The 24,616-nt window shown below is 47.3% G+C and overlaps 2 protein-coding genes across 4 annotated transcripts in view; one reads left to right on the top strand and one right to left on the bottom strand.

Moving 5' to 3' along the window:
* KIF26A (kinesin family member 26A) overlaps positions 1–24,616 on the bottom strand; it is a 128,429-nt gene that overhangs the window by 100,963 nt on the left and 2,850 nt on the right. The window contains exons 3-6 of one of the 3 annotated variants that reach the window (XM_068160216.1): positions 13,283–24,602; positions 12,599–12,688; positions 7,880–8,041; positions 5,246–5,476 (exon numbers count right to left, since the gene is read on the bottom strand). In XM_068160216.1, coding sequence (XP_068016317.1) covers positions 5,246–5,476; positions 7,880–8,041; positions 12,599–12,634 — 429 coding nt within the window. In that variant the 5' untranslated portion in view covers positions 12,635–12,688; positions 13,283–24,602. Of the gene's footprint in view, positions 1–5,245; positions 5,477–5,610; positions 5,937–7,879; positions 8,042–12,598; positions 12,842–13,282; positions 24,603–24,616 lie in introns of those variants that run through there. The other 2 variants (XM_068160215.1, XM_068160218.1) reach the window with 2 other exon arrangements.
* LOC137452092 (galectin-3-like) lies at positions 6,105–7,587 on the top strand. The gene is made up of 2 exons (XM_068160248.1): positions 6,105–6,935; positions 7,562–7,587. Exons 1-2 carry the CDS (start codon positions 6,600–6,602, stop codon positions 7,562–7,564), a joined length of 339 nt encoding a protein of 112 aa, XP_068016349.1. The 5' UTR covers positions 6,105–6,599; the 3' UTR covers positions 7,565–7,587.

The raw sequence follows: 24,616 nt of genomic DNA, 5'->3' as shown, positions 1-24,616 counted from the left end.
CATTAAAGACAAGGAGAGAACAGCTGGGATTAATGCAGAGGGATGGGAAGACCAAAGGAGATGAGCAAAGCAGCTGTTCTAACAAACCATCCTTCCTTAGTTCTGCTTCTCATGGAAACATGTGAGGGTTATTTAGCATAGAGGAGAAACCCACAGGAAAGAGCATGCCTTTCCCAAAACTTTGTTCTTCATCTACTCTTCAGGTGATGCAATCAGTGTATCAAGAGACCACAGCTTTAATCAGAAGTGGGTGTGGTGGGAGTGGAAGGGACCTCTGGAGATCATCTACTCCAACCCTCTTGCTAAAGCAAGTTCACCTAGAGCAGGTTGACCAGGAGTTCATCCAGGTGGGTTTTGAGTATCTACAGAGAAGGAGACTCCACAACCGCTCTAGACAGCCAGTTGCAGCATTCTCACTCCTGTAAGTAAAGTTTTTGGTTACGTTCAGGTGGAACTTCCTGTGTTCCAGCTTGTGCCCCCTGTCCTGTCGCTAGCACCACTGAAAAGAGTCTGCCCTCATCCTCTTGATGCCCTCCCTTTGAATATTTATAAGCATTGATCAGATCCCCTTTCAATCTTCTCTTCTGCAGCTAAACAGCCACAGATCTGTTTGCCTTTCCTTGTGAGGGATGCTCCAGTCCCACAGTCATCTTCAAATTTAATCCAGCAGCACTGCACTGCCTGGCATCTGCACAGCTGAGATACATCAGTGCAAACAGTGTGTCTCAAAGCCCACTTCTATCCTCTCCGTTTTTCCAGAGAACACAGGCTTCCTCCAACTCTAGCTGGTGTCCCTGCTAGGGACATGGCAGGCTAAGATGTGCTTAAACCCCCTCAAACGATTCATGGATCATTAGGCAACCAAAGGCATGACCTGTCCTGGTCACCAAGACTGTCTACAGACCAGGCCTGGCATTATGCTTCTTTGTACCCACCCACAGCTTACTCAGTCAACTGGAAATACAGTTTTTTCAGGTATTGGAGAAAAGCATTGTCCACCCCACCAGCAATCAAGAGCCCACACTCAACTTCTTTGTCCCTCAAACTTCCTGGAAGCCTTTCAGTGATGTGCCTCATGTAACATGCAGTGCAGAAATGCAACAAGGGAGAGGAAAAAAAAAACCAAACAGGGAAGAAAAGAACCCCTTAAAAAACAGGGCAGCAAGCACTCAGCTGAACTCAAGCTACAATACAGTATGCATGATGCTGTCTCTGACACCTGCCTGCACTGGCAGTATCTACAATATAAACTGTTCAAACTTGGCGGGGTCAGGAGCAGGCCTCCCTGGGCTGGGAGAAACATCTCAAATCCTCAAAGCTAATCACTTCCAAAGGGATCTTCCTCTGGTCTTGGCCTCCTTTCAGCACAGATAAGAAAAAAAAAAAAAAAAACACCACCTTCATTCTAGGTGCTATTAGTACTTTTCTATAACCAAAACACTTATAATAGTATAAAACCTTTCCATTCATGTAGTTGTATCAATGTGTGTGTTCCTCATACCAAGTATAGCTTTCTTCCTCTGCTCCTAAGGGATAAACTAAAACCATTTTACAGCAACTTTATATCCTTAAGGCTATTGCCTGCACTAGAGGGAGTGCAGGGTTTGCTTCCAGCAGCTGCAGATGTGCAGAAGCACATCTCTCATGCTGGACAGTCCCTGCTTGTCCTCTTTTGGAGACAAGCACCTTACTCTGACATTCACCTCTTCACAAATAACAGCACATTTGGGTCTACCCAACAGGGGCATCATCCAAATGAATTAAATAATTAGCATTTATGAAGCACTGTGAAGATTTGAGGTGCTAAGTAATATTACTACTAATTTAATCTACACCCCCATTCAGTTCTCAACCTCTCCCTGAAACTGCCAACAGTGATGCCAATTAGCAGTAACTGTTGTAGTGGTTTTGTGACAAGATTATCTGCCAACTGGGATAGAGACAGAGACCACCAACCCCTTTGCCATGGATTGCCCCGCAGCTGCCAACAGCAACAACTTCCAGGAACAACAACCTGTTCTCCACACCAGCCAGAACCCTAGAGGTAGCAGATCTTCTGTTCTGTTACCAGCCTTCCAGCCTGCAAGGCACGTACAAAACTTTTAATTAAGGATAAACCAAGGCACCTTTTTGTGTTTCTTCCTGTGCTAGTATATGACCCAGAAACTGACGATGATACTGCAATACCAAAATGCTAATCTGGAATCATTTCAGATTAAACTTTGCTCATTTGTATCCATGCTTAATGAAAATTACATTTTGATTCACACACAGGCCTCACTGTGGTGGCAAACTGTAAAGGCAGCAGCAGTAAAAAAATAATTAACAGTGTAGGGTGCAGTAAATCTTGTACTTGGGAGAACTGCTAAAGAGTTTTAACACCAAACAAGAGGTGTATCTTTTTCATCAGCTGTCCACAGAGATGTGGAGGACTTTAAAGAGACACAAACAACTAACAGTATTCTGTAATCAATGCACATCATCTGAGCACTGAAACTTTAAATTATTTATATATATTAAATACCTCTAATTGGAAGGATAGCAACACAAACATTGCATGAATCACAGCCCTCTCAAGCAATTAGATTTGTTATCCCTGCAGACTGCAAACATTGTGTTGGGTTTTTATTCTAATGTGAATTCAATCCCTTGTCAGCTGCCCCACGCATGAGAATACACCTCCTCTCTTTCATCAGGAAAGGTATCAACAGCAGGAAACTAGCCCTTCTTTCATCTCCCAGGCACCCACCCACCTTTCCAAAGAGTTTTCAACCAGGTGTGGAAATCTTTCTGAATCCGTGCTGAAAGATCCCTTAATTATTATGGCAAAGAAGGTAAACCCTTTGAGAGCAGCATGCTCCAAGCAGTAGCCTTCTGGTGTTTACTCATCCAGTAGTTGCTTAGTTTGACAGTACATTAGAAGAGCTTATAAAAAAACCTCTTTGGACTTTTATCATATGGGCATGAAACTCTTATGGAGAGGACCTGCTTTTTCAGATGTCTTGTTATACAATTAAACAAGAAAGAAAGAGAAAAAAAAAAAAAAAAAGGCAAGCTGTCTTTCTGGCACAAACATTACAGAGTGCTCACACTGCCAGCATATTGCATCAGATTCCTACTGCAAGGCCAATTCACAGCAGCTGAGTAGCCGAACCCCTGACTGTTATCTCCCGCTAGCCTACTTCACACTCAGAAGGCAGTAAGTGGGATTGTTTATTGCATCTTCCTTCCTGAGGAGCTGCTCACTACACCAGGATTAGGGGGGGTTTGAGTTTGCAATCAGGCTAGAGTTCTCACAGGCATTGGAGAATGAGGGGGAGGGTGTTTTAAAAAATTAAACCTCTAACTCTAGTGTATACTACTCAGTAAGTAAACACCAGGTATCTGTTACTCTGTGATCAGGCCTGTCAAGGTTCTGACACTGTGATGACTATTATTTTATTACATACCTAGGCATGCTTTGAAACCCCACAGAAAAGAGGGATTCATTTACCCATCATCAAGTGCTTATCAAGGAGGTCCTCTGAGACTTGCAGGAAGGAGACCACACAAACAGAGCATTGCTTATAGGTCTCCTCACCTGAACACCTGGCCAAGGCCTCCTGACTCTCCTGCACCAGCAGCTTCTTTTCCCATGACAGAGATCCCCTCCCAGATAGGACACTATTCTTTACAGCTGAGGCCCACCCCAACAATGGGAAGAGGGGTTTATGTGCTCCTCACTGAAGCAGCCTATCACATGTTCTTCACAAAGGGAAATTAAACTTCTTTCCACTATTTGTAGCAATCCAGAAAACAAAAGGTCCAGCAGTCCTGAATTCAATGAGATAAGATACGTGACCTTTTACACTACAGAAATAAGAGCCTGCTCCAAACCTAGCAAGTCAATAGAGAGACTCCTGTTGATTTCAAAGGGCTTTGGATCCGGTCTGAAAACACAAACCTCACTGTGCATTCAGACACTGCTCCACAATGCACTTCCAAACAAAACTATATTTAGATTCAATGGGAATTCTGCAGATCATACAGGAACTCTTTGAATTAAAATGAAGGTCAGTAGGGTTTGGCTTCCTCTTCAGACCCTCCCCCCTCCTCCTCACAAACATCCAGATAAGCATTGTTTAGAAAACAATGCTTTACTTCCAAACGTTATCAAAAACCTAACATACATTTTGTGTGCCTTGAAACAGAAACTCAGGGTCTTCTGTTGCATTTTGCCCCGTCAGCTAATGCTCAGGATCTGTTCAGGTGCCCAGGCAAGGCTCTGCATCAAGACTGTATTTTTTCACCCATATCATGCTCAGAAAGTTTTGCTTAACATGTCCTTACTGAAGGAAAAAGGGACTAGAATCATAAAGACCTGTGATATATAGAAAGCAAACACGGAAAGACTCTGCAGACAACCACAATACACAAGAATAAAGCTGCACATGTGTTAAAGGAAACTTCTGGCATGCTCATGTTCCATTCACAACCAGATAGAAAGGGTCACCCTGAGGCACAGAACAGAGGAATATGACACAGCCTCGGCTTGCCCCAGTGATACTAGAGACAGGAATGAACCCCTCAGCCAGGGAGGAACACTTAAGCACAGCGAAAACCCAACAAAACCATCCGGCTCAAACTTTCCTCCAGCGCCACAAACACGAGTGTGTGCTTTTCAGCCTCGCTTTGATCTCTCAGGAGGAGGAGCTGGACCGCAGCTATGAGCAGCTTCTCGTAGGAAGTATGAACGTGCTGCAAAGCCCAGGCGCAGCACCGAGCCGGTATCCCCAAAACTCTATCACCCAGGCTGGAGGCAAAGGATGACGGTAGCAGCCCCTGCGGAGCGAGGCGGGGAGCTCCTTTGGCACCCGGGCTCTCGGGGCTGGGCTCAAGCGGAGAGCTCGTCCCGCACAGCACCGCACAGCCTCTCGTCCCGCTCTCCTGCTCCTGCGACCAAACTCGCTGTTGTTTTTCCTTTCTGGCAGCCGGTGACTGTAACGAGGGAGAGCGTCCAGCCGCACAGTTTCGCTTTTGGATAAAGCCCGGGACGGGGAAATCCATGAACTTCTGAAGAACCCTCCTTGGTTAAAAATCGCTGGGTTTGCCATCAAGCTCTCCTCCCAAACCCGCAGGGATGCTCACCTGACCCTGCCTGGGCTGGATGCCAGGCTCCAGCAGCCCCTCGCACACCCCCATACGCCCGTCTCCCGCCACCTCCAGGCGTTGCTCGGCGAGGTACGGGCAGCGTGGGCGCACTTACCGGTGGGGCGTTGGGCGGGCAGCCGCCGGCGGCCAGCCGTGCCGCCTGCCTCCTCAGCTCGACCAGCTGGGCCTGGCAGCTCCGGCACCAGCCCCGCTCCAGCGGCGGCGGCTCGGCACCCGCGGCGGCCCCCGCTCCCTCGGGCGGCGGGCGGCTGGCGCAGCGCTCCTCCTCGGGGACCGGCGGCCTCTTCCGCGGGGAAAGCTCCCGCGCCGCGCTCCCCTCTGCGACCTACGAAGACAGCAGAGTTCAGCGCCGCAGGTCGCGCAGGCAACGCGGCTCTCACCCTTCCTTCGCGGGGGGGGGGGGGGGAAATAAGAGGAAAAAGAAATGCAAACATGGGGAGGAGAGTTGTAAGAACTTACCCCCGGCGCCCTGGGCTCAGGTCCCAGACCTTTCCTGCCGGCGGCCGTGATCATGATAGCAGGGGATGCTCCCCAGCCCCGTGCCCCGCTCCACTAATGCAGGAGACCCGGTGCCCGGCGGAGCGGCCGGCCGGCGGCGCCCATGGCGGGGCGAAAGTTGGGGTGGGGACAACAGTGATCTCGCCGGTTCCCCGCCGTCCGGGCTGCCGCTCTAGGTGATGTTGCCTCCCATGTTGAGCAGGGAGTGAAGTTTGGGTTAGGAGAGGGAGGCGGAGTGAGGTCTCCACTGCGGCACGGGGAAGGACCGGGAGCACGTCGGAAAAATGGAAAAGTGCGCGGAGGGCAGGGGAGGCGGGACTGGGCGTGGGCGGGTGGGGTGCGGTAAGCGGGGCGGGGGGAACTCGGCCAAGGCGGGCTGGCTTTTAGGTTTGGTGTTGGGGGTAGAGTGGGGGGGAAATGCAATCTTATAGTGACGCTAACAGGATAGTCACAAACTGATGTAACCAAAGAGAGGACAATCTCGAGGCTGCCTCCTTCACACTCCAACACCCAAGTCCCTCGGGAGTGAGGGAAAAAGGGCCAGGCTGGGCGTGCTGGTCCCACTGCAGAGCCCGGGAGCGGGAAAGCTGCCCAGGCGTCTGTTCCTGTCTCGGGCGCGAAGCGGGCTCTGTGGGTACCGGACCAGCTGCAAACGGGGATCGGGGGCCTGGCAGCAGCACACTTCCCCCGATCCGCCCCTGCGGCTATCCTCTCCTGCGCGGAGCTGGGGGTACGGTGCCCAGCCCCGCTCTGTGGGCAGATGCACTATGGCACGGCGCACAGCCCTCCCCGGGGCCGACTCCCCAGCCGACGGGTAGTCCTACATGGGAAAATTGGTCTGACAGATGGAGTAACTAACGTTCACAGCTAATTGTCTACTTGGCTGCCTCTCCGGCCCTTTTATTTAGCACATTTTGTTAGGGGTCTTTTTTTTCCCCAGACAGAGGGCTATGAGCCCCCCTCTATCATTACTGCCCGTCGGCTACCCGGTCACGCTGCACCCGCGGCGGACAGCGGCGGCCACTGGCCCAGACGAGCCGTACCCGAGGCCTGGGGAGCGGCCCCGCGGGGCATTCCCGGGCCCCTCCGCCGTCGCTGTGACCAGAGTGCCACCTGCCGGCACCGCCGCGCCGCCGCACGCGGGAGGACCTGGTCCCACCCGGGACGGAGGAGTAGGACCAGGCACGCCGCGAGGAAGCGGAGGGTCCGAGCCGGGAGACGGCGGCAGCGGCTTGCGCTGGCGATGCCAGATTCGGTTCCCTGTCTCCTTCCTCGCCACCGCGCAGGTGGGTGCTGGTGGCACTGAAGAGCGGGGCGGGGTCTGCGGTGATGTGAGCAGAGTCGAGCACAAAGAATGGGGAAAAACATATATGGGAAAAAAGAAAAAAATCTACTCCCAAAAGGAACCTTCCCTCTCCGCTTAAACTTTCCTGGAGCTCCCGAGCACCTGGCTGAAGCCACACGCACACACCCCGAAGGGATGCGTGCCCCCGGGGGAGGGCTGAGACCATGTGTGTCCCGGCACCGCAGGCAGAACCCCTGAGGGTATTGCGGCCGCTGTCCCCAGCCAGCCCGGAGCCCGAGAAAAGTTTGAGTGTGGAGGAGACTAGGAGAGACAAGGGAAGAGTGGGTTGTTGCCCGGGGGCTGTCGATTGTCCTCTCGAGGGCAGACGGGGAAGCAGGACTGGCACTGACCCACGCACCCAGGAGGCGTGCCCCGGCTCCCTTCTCTGGCCTGCCTGGGGGTCTCCAAGTCTCTGGGAATTTGCTCCGAAATTTCATGTGACCGGATAATAGCTCCCGTGGCTCCAAGTCTGAGGTTGGACAGGACTGGGGGGTGGGTAAAGGGGTGTGCTCCTCGGTTGGTATAGAGCCATGCTGCTGGGCTGAGATATCACTTTTTCTTATTAAGTAAAAAAGGCTTTCTGGAAATACCGGGATGCGGTGCCCCCACTCCCTGTTTGAAGCTGGGGGCACAGAAGGCGCCGCGGTGCTCGAAGGAGAACCCCGGGAGCGGCCGGGCATCGCCGACCCCCGCCCCAGCGCTGCTCCGCGGAGCCGCCGGGACTGTTCGTGGTGCTGAAACAGGCCCCGGCACCGCCGCCGCCAACTTAGCACCGCCAAGTTTGCCAGCCCCTGCTCATGAGCCGGGCTAGGGCTGGCAGCCGGACCCTGCCTCTACCTCCTCCCGGCTCCCACCACTCCCTGGGCCGGTGCACGGTTCGCTTACCTTGGCTTTCCTCCGCAGGAGGTGGCTGGTGAAGCCGAAGATGATCTCGGAGTCCAAGCACAAGGCTCCGATCTCCAGCAGGCTGGGGTTTTTCCTCGTGGCGTTGGAGACATCGGGCGAATTTTTAAAAGCCATAGTTTGGGTTTGCAAATATCCAGCTCCCTGAGTGGAGGCGATGTATTTGTATACACACACACACAGAGGAGTAAAAAAGGGGATAAAATAGCAAACACCTCCTACCCCTTAAAAAAGAGGGGGGGGGGAGGGTGAAAAAACGGAAAGAAAGGGAAAAAAAAAAAAAAAAAAAAAAGCCAGAAAGCCAGGCGCGGGTGAGTTACTCCTTCATCTGCCAGGATGCGCGCCGCCGAGGTGAGGTAGCCAGCAGCCGGGCAGACCCGCCAGCCTCCCTGCCTCTGTCTGCCTCTCTCCGCCGCTCTCCCTCCCGGTTTATCTCCCCTTCAGCGCACCTTGACTGACGAGCGAACGCGGTGCGGGCCCCGCTCAGCGCCCCGCCGGCGCTGGGGCCGGGGTGGCCGCTGCGCTGGGTGCGTGGGGCCGGCAGCACCCTGCTCCCCCGCCGCCGGCCATCAGCTCGCCGAGCGAGGGGGCTCCCACCGCCCGCTGGCCAGAAGCCCGCACTGCGAGCCTCCTGCCTCCCCCCATCCACTGCTGGGTGGGTTTAGTGGCTGGGTTGGTTGTTGGTTTTGATTTTTTTTCCTTTCTTCTTCTCCTCCTCCGGGTTGAGCACAAGGAGGGAAAAGCTGTCAGTGAAGTCAGTTTAGGAGGGAAAAAAGGCGGGGGGGAAGGGGGGGGAGAAGGAAAAAAAGGGCTGGTGGTGGTGAAAGCCTGAAGGAGCACAAGCAAAGCACTCTTCAGAAGGGCGACAGCCTTTCACTTCTCCAACAAGCTTCTCCTCCTTTTTTTTCCCCTCTGCCTAATTTTGTTTGAAGTGGTTGAGGACTGCAGGGAGGGACTGAGCTCCTCCTCATGCAGAGGACTGAGAAAACAGGTGCCCGATGGCTGCCCCAGGGGAGAGGGGACCCCTCCCTACAGTCCGCCTCTGTGGCCGCCCTCCACCTACAAGCATCCCCATTGTGGACAGAGCTCTTGGTGTGGGGCTCTCCCCCGAGGTCTGTCGGGCTTGGATCAGGCTGCCCGACTAATCGTGGGGTGGCTTTCGACAGAGTGCTAATCTCTTCCCCTCTGCTTCCCACTAAACACACAATTCTCCCCCTGACAAAGCACTGCCCGTCTCGCTGCCTGGCCTCAGCTGTGCTTGGCACGTCAGATTTTGTACTGCACGGCCATGGGTGCTCCAGAAGGAAACGGAAGGGACAGGGAGTGCAAAGGAGCAAAGAAGAATGGAGATTAGGAAGAGGGGAGAGGGAAGAGAAGGGGATGGGAAAGAGGATGGGGAAGGGAAGGGAAGGGAAGGGAAGGGAAGGGAAGGGAAGGGAAGGGAAGGGAAGGGAAGGGAAGGGAAGGGAAGGGAAGGGAAGGGAAGGGAAGGGAAGGGAAGGGAAGGGAAGGGAAGGGAAGGGAAGGGAAGGGAAGGGAAGGGAAGGGAAGGGAAGGGAAGGGAAGGGAAGGGAAGGGAAGGGAAGGGAAGGGAAGGGAAGGGAAGGGAAATTTTATTCTGAAATTTAATATTTATTCTGAATTTACTAGGTCACCTTTTCCAGGCTTCCAGCTGATGATAAGCCTGTGTGTGTTAGACAAGGAAGGTGGGTTAATGGGTATTTCTGAACAATGAAGGTGGAATATAGACATCATAGGCAGCTACAGAAGGGGTGCTGGGATTGAGGAGAGGAAGAAGGGAATGGTGAGATGCTTATGGCAAAGCGGAAGTGATTTTTCAGCTCATTGTTGCATTCCTTCCTGACATAGGTATCTCAGACCAGAAATGTGCCAATATGTCAGCTTGTCCCTGAACCCATTTGGGAATGGAGTCTGCAGGACCCCAGGCCCTGCATTACATTGCACAGACTCATCCTCTCACCCCCCACCAAACCCACCCCAGCCTCCTGCCTTTCTTTGGTCCACTCTGCATGCAAAGCCTTCCCCTACCCTTCCCTACACAGGTGAGGCATTGCCCTGCTTGGGAAGATTCTTGTGTTTTGAAGACGTCACATTACCAAGGAGATGGAAAGAAGAGGATGAAGGGGAGAGTGGAAGGAAAACCAGTTGAAGCAAAATGGTGGAATGGACATCATCTATCCAGGTAAATAATGTCCCACACAGGCCCTCAGCACAAGTACTCAGCATGAGGTAGCACAGTGCCCATCACCAGACCCCAAAGCACCAAATGTCATTTGTTGTGCATTGAGGAAAGAGGGTTGGAAACATCCAGGACAAAGAAAACCAGGGAGGCCTGTTACCCACTTTGGAGATGACCTGAGGCATCTGTCCTCATCCCCCACATTATCAGCTCAACCCAAGTTTAAGCACTCATGCTATGTTTGTCTGACCCCAAGGAGAGTCCAGCTCTTCTCTGTTTACAAGCCACCACCAGCTCATAAGATCCTCCCTCTCCATCAATTTGCCTCTCTTCCCAAGCTCCTGGTACAGACCTTGGGAAAGTTTGAGTCTAAAATATTCCCTGAAAGTTAGGTACTGAGGGTCTATGTGCAATCCCAACCTCATCACTAATCCCAGAAAGTGTCTTCAATCAATCGTATTAAAGCAAATATCTTTCCACCCCACAGCCCTCAGGTGTCTTGCAGATAAACAGGCTGAAGGGAAAGTTATTAGCTTTTATTCATGGTCTCTAAACTAAAGTAAAACATCAACGGGGTGACTGTATATAATAATAGACTAGATAAAGTCCATTTTTCTGGGGCCCTCTGAAAGCGATCCCTGTGCACTAAAATGGGTCTCTTAATAAATATCTTATCTCCCCGCCACAGAGCCCTGGCTATAGATAACCAGACAGCCATTACTGTACCTCTGAAATAACCCAATTTTCCATCAGGGCTACTTCAAACAGGCTCCACTTTAAAGACCACCCCCACCTTCCTTCCCAAGGGTTGGTGGGGAAAGGCAGGTGAGGGAGAGCCAAAAAGGGGCAAGGGGGAGCAAGGCCTTCCCTCTGTGAACCAAAAGCCTAACCCCATTCCCTCTGTGGCCTGGATTGGAGTGAGTGGTGCTGGGCTCCCACAGTACTGCTCTTCTGGGCAAGAGAGCAGGGACAAATCTGCCTTCCCAGTTCCCGCATCCCATGCTGCAAGGTGATACTTTACAGGTTGCACTGGACTCCTTTATTAATACACCATACAGGTGATAGTGGAATTACTAAGTATATTGCTGTGATTTCACATTTAATTTACTAAGAATACAATGATTTGGGCTAGAGGACCCAAGGGAAATCTAGGCAACAGTGAGCAAAAATCCATGAAATTCAATGTAGCACACTAATCATGGAGGCATTATAGTATTAATTGCTATAATGATATACTTCTAATCCTATCTTACACTGCACCACATAATTTCATTGGGTAAGAGAGGAAAGGAATTAAATTTAGTTCAATACAGGCAAGCATGTAACTTAATAGAGTAGTTTGATTCCTGCACACTCATGGGTTTGGGGCTGATATCACTCAATGTAGCCCACAGCAGGGAAGAAAGATGACACAAGACTTTTGACACCGTCACCGAAATCTGGAAGCAATATGGGGAAATGTTAGATTTCTGCTTTTCAAGAGGCATCTAGGCCATATAAAGGATAATTAGAATTCATTGTAAAGATGATTTATCATGTCTATCATTGTGCTTGAAAAGGCTAGGTCACCCATGAATGCTGATGAAATTTCAAAGATCTTCTCCCCAAGGACCTTCTGCATCTGCTGCCCTCTGAGACGGGGAAATAGCCCAGGGCAAGCTTCTCATTAAAAACGCAGGAAAATATAAGCATTTTGTCCATCATAACATTTTTCTTCACTATTGCATCTGACACGATCAGACCTTTAAATACCACAGTAATAGGGCTCACTTTAAAGTTCATGTACTTGGCATCGTGTCCTCCTCCCCATGTGTTCTCCCCGACCCTCAGGTTTAAGCTAGGTAGTAGCTCTCTCTAACAAGGCAGTGCTTCAACCCGAAACACACTTTCTCCCGTAGGAAATATTGCAGGAGGTAGGCGGAGGTGGCAAAAGTAGCTTTTGATCTTGTTTGTATAATATGCAAAAGGACATCAAAGCGAGGAAAGAGGAGGAGGGAGAAAAAGGAAAGCAGACCAGGAATAGCCCTAGACACGGGAACACCAAACAGCTCATGAATAGCTAAATAAAACATAATAAGGAAAACACAATAAATTAATGATTCTTTAAAGAGGTAGATGGCGGAGCGGACTGGGAGCGTGGCCAGGGCATGTGGGCAGGTCCCGTTTCAAAGCCTGCCCCGAAGGCAACCCAAACGCAGCCCAAACCTCGGAGCGGGGGACGGGAAAGCCCCGCGGGGGGGGGCGCCCGGCAAGACCCCGTGGACACCCTCCCTACCCTCCCCGAGAAGCGGTTTCTTCGGCCCCGTCCCGCCCGGGGCCGAAGTGCAGAGGTGGTGGGGAAACCGTGGGGTGCGGTTCCGAGGGGGTCCAGACCCGCTCCCTGTGGCGGGGTAAAGGGGAGCCGATTTCCCCGCGGGGCGCTGCAGGTTTCGGGGCGTTGCCGGTGGTGCGGGGGGAGCAGCGGGGGCGCCTATTTGGGGTTGGCTTGTTTGCTTGCTTACTGTGTGGCCTCTCCAGGTGCCGGCGCTGGGTTTCATTGATTTGCGGATCGGGCAGTTGAGCCCATCAAGGGAAACTTCAGCCCTTGCAGACTGGGGAGGAAAATAACGATCGTATCGGTGAAACCAGCCTGAAAAGCAAACACAGCCACCTCCCCGCGCAGATGGGGATGAGGCCACCCTGGAGACCCGGTGCTCGGGTGAAGCTACAGGACTGAACAGGCTGCCTAGGGCACCCCCGGGATTCGGGGGTGTTTCAGAAAGAAGCCCTCGGGCTTCTCCACGTCGCCAGCTGCAGCCTGAGGGCTCCAAGAGGAAGCTGTGTGCGGTGGCTGCGCATGTAGGATGAGTCTGAAGGGTTGGCAAGACCACACAGAGCAGTGTGGCCGAATTCACCTCGCAAGGCAAATTTGTTCTCAATTTGTTCTTGACATGAGCTAGGCTAAGTAAGTCTGTCCTGCTCCTGGGCAGCCTGCTTGGATGGCTCTTCTCTGCACCACTAGAACTCTCCCCTCTGTGCACTTCACTGGTGCTTCCTTGTCAGAAGCCTGTAGGATGCTTTAGTTCCCACCACATTGACAGGGCTCCTTGCCATACCAAGACCATGTCTTGCCTGCACTTTGGGCAATTCAGACCACAGAGTGGATCTCACAAGTCTGGAAGCAAGACAGGCAGGTGATGACCTACCTTGTAGAGGATGGCCAGGTAAAGCAGCTTGTTGGCTCCTCTGTCACTGCCTGGGCTTAGCAGCCCAGAGCTGATCTCAGGCCTGCTCTTGATTGGTCTCTTGTCTCTTTGTGACCCTGCTCTCCAAGAGGAGATCGAAAGATCTGTAAACAACTGGTGACAGTCAGGGGAAGGAAAGCCTGACACTGCTTAATGAAAGACTGTTGCAGATAATCTTATGCTCAGTTGTCTGTATCTGGGAGGCATGGGGATCTCTGTGTTTAAGCTTTTTAATTTACATTCTAATTTGCAAGTCATAAAGAAAGACAGTATACAGTCCATGGTCTCCCATTTAATTTTGTCACACTCATGCCAGTAAACTGGCCCTCACTTGCTTGCCTAGGTGTTTCTTGCGATTGGTCTGAGCTACCACCTCCTCTCTGAAACAGCCTACCCAGACACATTCATTAGTGTCCTGCTTGCACTATAGACCTATGGTTCTAACACTATTTCAGCGACCTTTGCCCAGATGCATCACAGCAGCCCCTAGGAAGAACAGCAAAAATGCCCCCCAGAAAATCCTCCCTTGTTTTAATGTTTGGTTGGACGGGTTTTAAAAGGGGTGGTATGAGTAAAGATTACTTTTCCCAAGCTCTGTCCGTTTGATTAGAATCACCTTTTCCTTTGGTGAGAGAACACGCATCCAAGAAGTCCCTCGCAAGTGCGGGACGGGGGTCACAAATCCTGGTCCCCTTTCCGTGCTGCCTGGGGACGGGAATCCCTGTCTCCCGCCGGGGATCGAGCAGCGGATAGAGACAGGACACGGCCCAGGAGGGAGGCAGAGGTTCAGCACCCTGGACAGCGTCAGCGCCCGAGGCCGCTCCTTCCGCTCAAAGCGTGTCCCGGGGAAAGGCGACCGGGCCGCCCGGGCACGGTGGACGCGTGCGGCAGGTGTGGAAAACAGGAGCTCTTGGCAGCAGCTGGGAAACCGTGATGTAGTCTCCTTGTGGGTTGGTGAAGCTCCCGCAGGGGCATGGGGACGGTTCTTCTCTCTTCCATGTCAGGGTGGTGTTACCTAGCCCACGCTAGCCGCATGAGAAACAAAAGTCACCTGTGGTAGCGGGAGCACCGACCGCGGGGCTCCACAGGCAAACCTTCACTCCATTGCAGGGGCACAAATTCAGGTTAACAAAGTGTTCTCCTCTTTCCCCTCCTCTTCCTTGTGATAATGGAGTAATTCCAGATAGAGTTCCCTCTTGTGGGGTTGTGAGTGCCCTGGGCAGCAAACAGGACCTAGGGAAAACTTCGTGCCTGGAATAGGTCTGAGAAAGAGGAAACAAAACAGCCCCGGCCTCTAGCCTTCAACAAATAGCACCCCATCTCCTCGATATGGTGCTCCCAGGGACACCCTGCTTTGTGACAACTCATTTGAAAAGTAAATATCAAGGTCTACACATCCATATTTTCACAAAAGGCAAAGCAGCATCACAACAAACATTAAAATATCCAAGAAAGAATCAGCTTTGCTGGCCACACACAGCAGAAGCATTTACAGCTTTTACAACTTGAGAAAATACCAGACACATCCCTGGAAATACAGCCTCTTCACCAATCCCCTGTCCTCCTCTACAGAATGAAGATTATATTGTAAGGAACACAGTCAGAAAATGTGCTCCAGAGAGCTCAGCGCGGCTGCTTCTTGCATCTCCTCTCAACTCATCCAGCACCACGTGAAGTTGCTGGTTTATTTACTTCACCACAGTGGATTTTGAGTGCATTTTTCTTATTGCCCCAGACAAAGCCACGTGCCTTAGCAATCTTTTAACCAAGCAGAAAGATTTCACTGTTAAATGCATTTTATTAGAAAAAGAAAACTAGGTATCTCATCTTACTGCTTTGCCAGTAAGAGACAAAGAGCAGAGCAGGTAATTGTTTTTCAACATCTGGGTGTCTCCTCAGAGCAGTTTTCACTCACAGAAACAGGCAGGAACTTTTGACTGGAAAATACTAGCAACTCTGAGAACTACACCAGAGGACCTTGAATTCAAAACCTCAAGCAAATAGAAATCAAGGAGCACATACCAGCCTTGCAGCAGCAGCTTTCCCGGAGCTGCCTGAAACCCGTCCCAGCGCAGCAGCATCCCGCTTTCACCAGATGGCACTGCTCCTCCAGGAACGGATCGGGAACCTGAACCTTGCCCCACTTTGCACCAAGGGTACCTCTCAAACCCAAAGAAAAGTCGGCCTAAAGTCGAGTACACCAGGGAATATCTACCTAGCAAGGGCTGGAATTTAGCCATGCTTTCTGCACATTAGGAAAAATGAATAAAACACATATCATAGTAAACAAATGAATCAGCAGAGTATCAATGGTTCTCCCTTCTTTCCATGTCCCACTCCTTTCATCCTGCATGACACTGTGTTTTAGAGGAAGCTTTAAAATCAAGTGGCTAGACCAATCAATTCGTCAACGGGTCCTCTTCAGAAAAGCTTCTTTTCTGAGTTATTCAATGGTTGCACAGAAATTTGTCTGCATTTTGTATAGTCTCTGATGTAGGATAGAAAGGGTGAAGAGCTGAATCAGTGTCAAGACACTGACAGGCTGGGAAGGCGAAGGAGAAAGAGTGCAATTTTCTGTGAAACATGGCAGAGAGGGGGTGTAAGAGCATCAGTCTTGCACATGGAAAACATTTTGTGTCATAAGCTCACTAACAAAGTGATGACAGGTTCTTGCATAATATGACACTTAAAACTACAAATGGTTCACTAAACTGGAAAGCACTCTTTCTGCACCCTCTCAGACTGAGATATTTTTCAAACTACAAATACTTTACTGGCATGTGAGGCTCCTCTGGGCCATCCGGAACCAGCACACAACAAGCATGGAGGCAATGAAGAGCATGACCAGCTCCAGCTACTGGCAAAGTAAACAGTTGTCTAGAGAGCATCAGTCAATAAGACATGACAAAGTGATCATGAGCTCCAATGCTTCTATTCCCTTTCCCAGAGGTCTAGAAAGCCAGTCCAGAAGGTACAGACTGTGCTATGGAGTAAGGGAAAGGTATCGATTGGCTCTCTCATACAGGCACATCTCCCCCCAAAAAAAAAATAGGGATGTCAAGCCAGAATGTCTCTGTCAATATTTTTTCTTCTAACTGCAGAAGACATTTGGCCCTTGCTCTTATTTATAGGAAAATGTATCAAATTTTGGCTGCTTTGCCTGCATAGCTGAGAAGCATTCAGCCAGCTCTGCTGAGCATATGAAGCCAAAAGAAGTCCATCACATACCAGATGAAAATTCATCATTTAAAGGAATGATGAACTCATCAATTCAAACAAAGGAAACGTTTGCTTCCAGTAGGGAAGGAAAGAATTCAGAAACATCTTTTTCAGAAGACTAAAACAATAACTGGGAGAAGCAATCTCCCTGGTTCACTAATTATGCCAACTAAACCTTAACAGGGACTCACCAGCAGCTTTGTGCAACAAAGCTTACTTTATTCCCTGATGGTCTTCTGGCAGTTGGGCCTGGAGGAAGAGATCAGAATGAAACACAATTTCAGAAATGCAGTCAGGAAGAAGATGTATGAAGATGTAAGAAGTCAAGAAGGATAAGATAGGGAAACAGAGGGGGCAAGTGAAAGATAAGAAAAGGCCAGAAAAAGTAGCATTCCCACACAGAGGCAGATGCCTCTCTGGGAGAGAGGCAAGGAGTCACATCTTCATTGAAAAAGAACCCAAAGTAAATTATCGCCTAAGACACTTTCTTTTCTATCCTTCTCATAACACATTCATCCTGATTCTTCTTCCTCCACCAGGGCATCCATTTCACTTCTTGCCTTCATTTAAACTCACCCATCCACACACTGTCAATCCACCATTTCTGCTCTTCATGAAGAGCAGAAGAGCCTGGATCCTCTGGTTACATAGTAGCTCTTCTGGCCCCATAGTCGCATTATGGGTAAGATCCCATAGTCTTCCTGTTTCAGAGCCCAGGATTCTTGCTGGAACTATTTGGAAATATTAACATTTGTCTTTTATTGTTTTTCCCAATAGCACTAATATAAAATAGAAATGCAGCAAAAGTTCAGCCACATATTGAAGGTGCAATTCTTACCAAGAAAGGTGTTATTGTGCTGGGTAGAGGAAAAGAGGCACAACCCATTGACCATCCTTGACCATGCTAGTACTGGTGCGCCTGCATATACCTGCTGCAGCTGCTGCCTCACTTCATGAGAGATGTTCCTCTCATGGGTTTTATAGCCTAGCTCAGACCATTCCTGCCTTCTAGGTGATATTTAGAATGATTTAGGAGGAGAATTGAGTAACATAGTCATATAGCTTTAAGCGTGGTCCTGGGCTAACATAGGCCACTCTCACAAGCCCCCCTGTCTCCTCACACAGACAGCAGGGAAAATAACACACAAAAGGCCCCCTAGGTTGAGATAAAGAGTTTCAGTGCAAATGATACAATACACAATTACATTATCCTATTTGCAGAAAAGCACAGCAAAATTCAGAAGCAGAGGCTAGTGACCCCACCCCCCTGCCTCACAGCCTCTCCAGTGGAAAAGATGAACACTCCAAAAACCCAGAAAGCGGAAGTAGCAAACGGAATGGGAAGCCTCTCATGTTATGAGCTGAACTTCAAGCCTCATGATACTTTGCTCCAGCCAGCACTTTCATTTTGAAGCTGGCATGATGGTACTGAATATCAGCAGCATATGAGGGGTGTCAACTTTAATATTAAAATTGCACTTAAATAGGCAGAAGTCTTTGTTAGGGCACCCTGGGCCTCACAATCTGTATTGAAGTTGGGTATTTCTGTTACTTTCACCTTGCTTCACCAGTTTTAGCCCAAACAGGGCCATCTTATCTTCCTTTAGCTTTTGGCAGGCCAGCTTCACAAATCTTCATTGAACACAAACACCTGCTGATTGTAAATGACCTTGGTCCCAAAGCTACTAAATCAACTTGCCTTGCACGATAAGCTAGGCAGTTATCCCACATCCCACAGAAGTCTTTTATTTTCACATCCATAATAGATGCTGCTCAGTTTCTAGTACAGAGTCAGGAATAACCCAGTTTATACAAAGTTGCATGTACTTGCCCTGGACTCACCAACCACTCAGAAGTCAGATTCACAGCTATAGGGATGGTGACAGCAGCAGAAAATTCTTCAGCTGTACTGCTTGAAGTTATCTTCGCAAAGATGATGGTTTCCATCACACAAATGGCCCTTTGCTTTCTGTTTTTCTTTTTTTCTTTTAACAACCCACACATGAGAAGCAAGTGCCGCAGGACTGGGTGATTTACTGTTACAACTATGTCAACTCAGTATTATTTTTAACTGCTTCAGTTATATTAATGCTGGCACAGCTAAATATGGCAAAAGAGTGAGAAGCACCCAAGTCCAAGAGGTGTCTCCTCATGCCTCTGAATGATCTTCTATCAGCTCTTAAAGGAATATAGACAATAACTTTTAAAATTATTATTATTACTATTATACTCAGAAAAAATGCAAAATACATTATATAAAAAGCTAATAATAATCTTAATCTATGCTCTTTCTGGAATTCATAGTACATGGAAGATCACTGATACTTGCTCTCAGTAGGAAGTCACTTGTAGCCATCTCTTTTTCTGTCCAAAAAATACAGCTTCATGCAAAAGCACATAGAATCACATTCTGAATTTGCTTGTATTGATCAATAAATAACAAGTAACAATAATTCATTGCTTCATGTAGCCATGTCCAGAGGATGAAATTTCTGTGATAGAAGTGCTGTTCACTGATCACTATAGCATCACTGAACAGCATCTGAAGTCATGGCTGTACAGATTCAGACTGACAACAGCCCAGATGCGATAAGTATTGGACAGTAAGTGCATACTGGCAACGTTTGCGTCCCTGGGTGCTGACAGGCTGCAAGATGCAGTATCTTACATACTGATTTTCTAGACCCCTGACAATTAAGTCTAAATACAGATTGTGGAGATAAGTTTAGGTTTTGGGGATGGAAAGGCATGACTGCAAGGTGCTGGCCTCTTCTGGGAATTAGACGTTTAATACACAGTCTGCTCAAACATAAAAATCCAGTGCCCGTTTTTAAAACAGTGTGATCACTTGTTTTTTTCTTTAAACCCTTGTTACAAAATGGAATGCATAAGAAAAGCCAGGAAAAATATGTTTGTATTTACTAGGGAAAGAAAAATAGGGAAGGAAGATGTGAACAATATTATTATATGTGATGAATCTTCTGTTTATTTTAGAGACTGTGGAAATTCCCCTAGTTTTTTCAATGGGACCACATGTCTTTGTAAAAGACGTGTTCCACTCCAAACCATAAATATTTCAGGGACATCCTATTAGCAGTGTTATGCAAGAGAGGGAACTAGCTTATCCCAATTATAGTATTCAGCACTGCCTCCTGACATTTGAGTTAAAACTGTCTTCTCCACTCCATCAATGGTATTTCAGTTTGAAGGGTGAACTTCAGCCTAGTCCCTGACTGCAAAGACTGAAAACAAATTACCATTGGATGTAAAAGGAAAATAATGATAAGATCTATATAATTCATTGGATTGCCAATGGGAATATAGAGCAGAGGCATAAACAGTTTTCTTTTTTCTTCTTCTGCTGCTTCTGCTCACAACTTTCCTCTCTCTCCTGTGGACTTGCTGGGGTATCTTTCTTTTGACTACTGTGTGAGGTAAGGGAAAAGAGGAAGGGAGAGGGGGGAGGAGGTGAACAGGTCCCCTGGATCTATCCAGGGGGGCTCTGAGTATTTTCTGTGTCATTTATAAATTGCAAATATATATGTTTTGTACATATATTGTATATTTTGTACATATTCATTGCATTTAATATTTCTAGATTTTAGTTTGCTTGTAAATACAGCTTCATTTGCTTCCAAAACCTTCTCAGCTAGTCCAGCAAATTTATTTTGGGGGGTAATTCTCTCAAATTAGTTGGAGGGTAGTTTCAATCAACCACAAACAGCAAAGGGGATTCTGATCAGGAGTCTCACTACAGTCCTCTGTCCTCCTTTTGGAGATGTGCAGTAAGATAAGCCTCACACACATGCCATCTAAAATCAATGTCATGTGAATAGCTTCTTCTGGCCTTATAAACTTTGAGTTTATAAAAACAATACACTATTCTTTGAGTTGAGCATGAGCCTTTTACAATTTTGCATCTGAATCTGGTTAGAGGGAGCCTAGGATGCCACCACTTTGACCTTTAGTATTTGGCAATGTGCTGCTGAGGTATAAAGCTGAAAGCAAGACCCATAGAAACCTGGACAGCTCTGCTGAGTTCACATCGAGGTATGTCAGTGTGGTAAGGTAAGCAGGGCTCGATGAAGCAAGTTTACATACAGGCTCCAATGAGAGTGAAATGATCAAGTTGGAATAAAAATCCTGACAGAATTTCTCCTAATTCTAAATTGCCTTTTAGATCCCATGCATCCATGGAGATTAAAGGTGCCCAGGAACATGATTCACAAAAGTCAGTATACTGCACAGGAAGTTGCTTATTCTGAGAAGGAAAATTCAGAAAGAAGCTCAAGACACTGCAATGAGCAAGACTTCAGTGCAAAGAGCTGCTTCTTCATGCTCTTTATCCTCTTTTGCCTGAAACCAAATACTTACTAATTCTGCCCCACAGGTAATGGAAACATCAATGAATCTTCTTCCCAGGTCTGCTGCTGCCAGAATTTAATCTGCTATTCTCAACAGCCCACCAAAAGTAATCTTTCCATGCACAAGCTTCACAGGCCTTCTGACTTGGTAGTAAGATCAGCAAAACACAGGTTGGGACAGCCAGCATTTGGGATTGGGAATCACTGGTTTTAAATGAAATGACAAATACATAGATGATTATGGCAGCTTTACTATCTTTTTCAATCATGATCCATCAGCGTACACAAATAACTGGCCTTTTCCTGGTTTTAAGCCCATGTGAAAGAGAAAAAAAATTGCTTTCTGTTTCGATGTCATAATATTAATAGAGAACATCTTTAGAGGCTTATTACAATGCAATATTGCCAATTCCAAGCACTAAGAAAATGAAGAAAGAGTACATAATGGATGATTCATCCCCACCCTACAACAAAAGTCACAAGAGTAAAAATGGCTTTGATTCCATTTGTTTACCAGTTTCTGAGCATTTCTGTGCTGTCAGATTACTGTTCCAAACTCTTCTGCTACAACGAGAGCTAGGAATCATCTTAAATTAAGATTCTCCTGAAACTAGAGCCTTTGGGGACAACCAAACCAAAAACATATAACATAACAAGCTAACAAGGAACAAAACCAGCTAACAAGGTACTGAGGGGTAATTAATAAACCAGCCACACCAAACAGGTTCATAAGGTTGACTATGCTGCAAGACTCAGAAAAGATGACATTTGCTAGAAGAGATTAAAACCATGTAAAATTATAAAAGAGCCAATACTCTACGCTTTAGGTATTAGTCCATATCAACTCTGCTCAATGTTCCTGGGGGGAAAAAAAATAATAACCAAACAACAAGTCACACCAAAAAAAACCCAGCCAGGGCTTTTTGTTTGAGGCCAGTTCTCCCAGTTGTGGTTCATTATGGAGTCAGGATAAAAGCTACAGGCGAAAATGGCTCTGCATAAGACTGATGAAATGTGGTAACTAAACATTATTATAAATTTATTTCATCTTGACACCAAAAACAGCTCTACAGCTGTTTTATGATACTGTGAAGGTTAAACTACTACAGAACAAGTACTCCTCCATGCAGCTACTATAAAAGTGTCACTGAATTATTTCAGGTTTTAGTACCCGTTGTTCTAAAAATTGCTTCCCACTGCACTCCAGGAATCAAGAAAAAAAAGGTGATTCACATAAACCGAGCAGCTGAGGAGCAACATGGATATAACCAACTGAGCGGAGCATCTATGCACAGCTAGAAGACCTGTACTGGACCATGACTGCAGGGAGGCTCACAAGGGGATTCAAGGAGCCATAGTCCACAACATTTCAGTCCTGTGGCTGACGTAATGATGCTGCCGCACTATCTAGCAAAGTAAGAAAAATAGGTACTTCTAGAGTACAGTGAGTCTCACTTCAGCCATTCAGTTAGATGAGAGGAATCACACCTGAGAATGACCATTTGTCTGCACTAACCATAAAGTTAGTTCAGGCAACTAGACATTGATTTTTTTTTTTTTTCCCCCCCAGGTGAATCATATTCAAGTATCCAGTAAAAGGTAAATTGGCAGAACAGTAGTCAGCTTCAAATACTACCATACCCCAACCCACTCTGACCCAAATTTATTACAAAAAATGAGGGAAAGAAGTAAGCTCTATCAGTAGATATAACAACCTTACCGGATAAGCTTATAGAAATCAATGTTTTCAAAGGCACTCCCTTTACTGGTATTCCCAGATACCAGTAAAAATAAAAACAACAAAACATTATCTGAGACCTGAGCATGTCTAAGAACATTAGAAAGAAAAAATTACATGAAGCCATGTAAGCTAAAGGGAGATGTACATTGCCTGTCTCTATGTCAGACAGAGATAGAGCAAAAAGTATTTAATGAGATAAATCACCAGCACTCCTCAGCTACCAATATAAATTGTTGGATACTATGAACTACTTTAAAATGAAAGTAATGGAAATTCTAAAATCACAGATTGTTAGATACATTTTGGTTAAAGAAGGGAACCAGAAACAGATCAGCTAGCAAAAAAAGCATGCCCTCACTGTAATCAAGCACAGATTTTGTCACCCCATTCATCTCACAGTGATGCTGTTAACTGCTGATACAGACAATTAACTGTATTTGGAAAATACATTTTTTTAATCCTCCATCATGAGTTTTGAGCACAAAATTATTTGTAAGGAAAAATAATTTCAAGGTCTGTGCATGAGCTGGAGTAAATTGGTATAGCTACCCCAGAATGGAACACAATACACCCGTTTTTGTGGTCTGAAATTTTGGCAATTTATGGGCAGGAAGTACAGCCACTAATTCATATCATCAGGATACAAAATTGACAGCATCTTTTCCACCCCAAATCAAGGAAAAAAAAAAAAAAAAGCAAATAATCAGATGAGGCCTAAAAATTTCTGATCCTTCAAGTTGTGGATGTGTGGTCTCTCTGAGTGGAAATTATTGTGTGAATAACATTGCAAGTACCATTCCAGAAGCTATGCATGAACCCCCTGTGAATGTAGATTACTAGGAATACTACTTTTTTTTTTTTTTTTAATTAGCTTTTTATAAACCAAGTTTTAACTGTTATTTTTAAGGATGTCTAGAGATGCAACTACCTCTTGTTCACGAACAAGTATGATATCTAAGTATGATGTCTGGGATGCCCCGATTACAGCATTGCTTAATAGCTGAGAAGCACCGGTATCTAGATTGCTCCTACGCAGAGGGGCATTATTCTGTGGAGGACAAAGAAAGAGCAACCCAAAGCACACCTTTCTTAATTCAAACATGAATTTGATTTGAATGCATACTTTACTAGGTGTTGCCTCCCAAATCTCCAGCCAATCAGCATCCCATCCAACACATCCGTGTGTATACTGAAACTTGAAGATGCTGCCAAAGCATTAAGCAGCCCACAGAAAAGGGTGGGGAGGGAGGAATTTGCTTCTACTTCCTGTTCTTGGGCAGAGCAGACAACCCCTTAGTCCAGGGGTTAGTCCAGAATCAGAAGGCTTACCTATGCTTTCAGTCTGACCATAATACCTTTGCAATTCATTTTAAAAGGAAACTTGAAAAAACCAAACCCAACACAATTAAATGTTATTATCCAAAGGCCAAGATTCCAACGATAAGAAACTGGAGTATTGTCTGAGAGCTAAAGGCATGCTCTACAACTGTAGGGCAACATTTGACTAAATTTGGCAGAAGAGTCTCCTCCCTTCATCCCCTTAGGCTTTTGCTTAGCTTAGACAATATCACAAGGAAGGGCTGCTTGCCCAGAGGTTTTCACTGCATATTTGTTGGGGATTTTGTTTGTTTGTTTGTTCATCCACATGGCTTACTGCCAGCTTATGACAACTACAAGCCTGTCATCAGGATTTCACCCAGTCTGAAAGAGGAAAAACAATAGACAGAAATTAATCTGATTCCACACCTTTAAAATGTCACAGAATTAAATATATATAAAAGAAACATTCCAGTAATACTGTGATTTCAGCCATGGATCATAATGAAAGATCAGTTTCTGTGAGTAATCAGTGGAGGTTCGTCTTTGCATGGACAATCCAGTACAAGAACATCAAGGTCTTATCTTTGCATAAACACAACCTCCCCAGGTTTGTTCTTCCATAATTACTGATGCTATCCTTAAGAAAAGAAA

This window comes from Melanerpes formicivorus, unplaced genomic scaffold, assembly GCF_026170545.1.
Source record: "Melanerpes formicivorus ecotype bairdi unplaced genomic scaffold, bMelFor1.0.p_v2 SCAF_48, whole genome shotgun sequence".
In the NCBI taxonomy this organism is placed as follows: Eukaryota; Metazoa; Chordata; class Aves; order Piciformes; family Picidae; genus Melanerpes; species Melanerpes formicivorus.
This window is presented reverse-complemented; position numbering and strand designations above follow the sequence as displayed.

Bases quoted from the DNA above. Each gene is read 5' to 3' on its own strand.
- LOC137452092 (XM_068160248.1), top strand. From the start codon at position 6,600: ATGAGCCCCCCTCTATCATTACTGCCCGTCGGCTACCCGGTCACGCTG.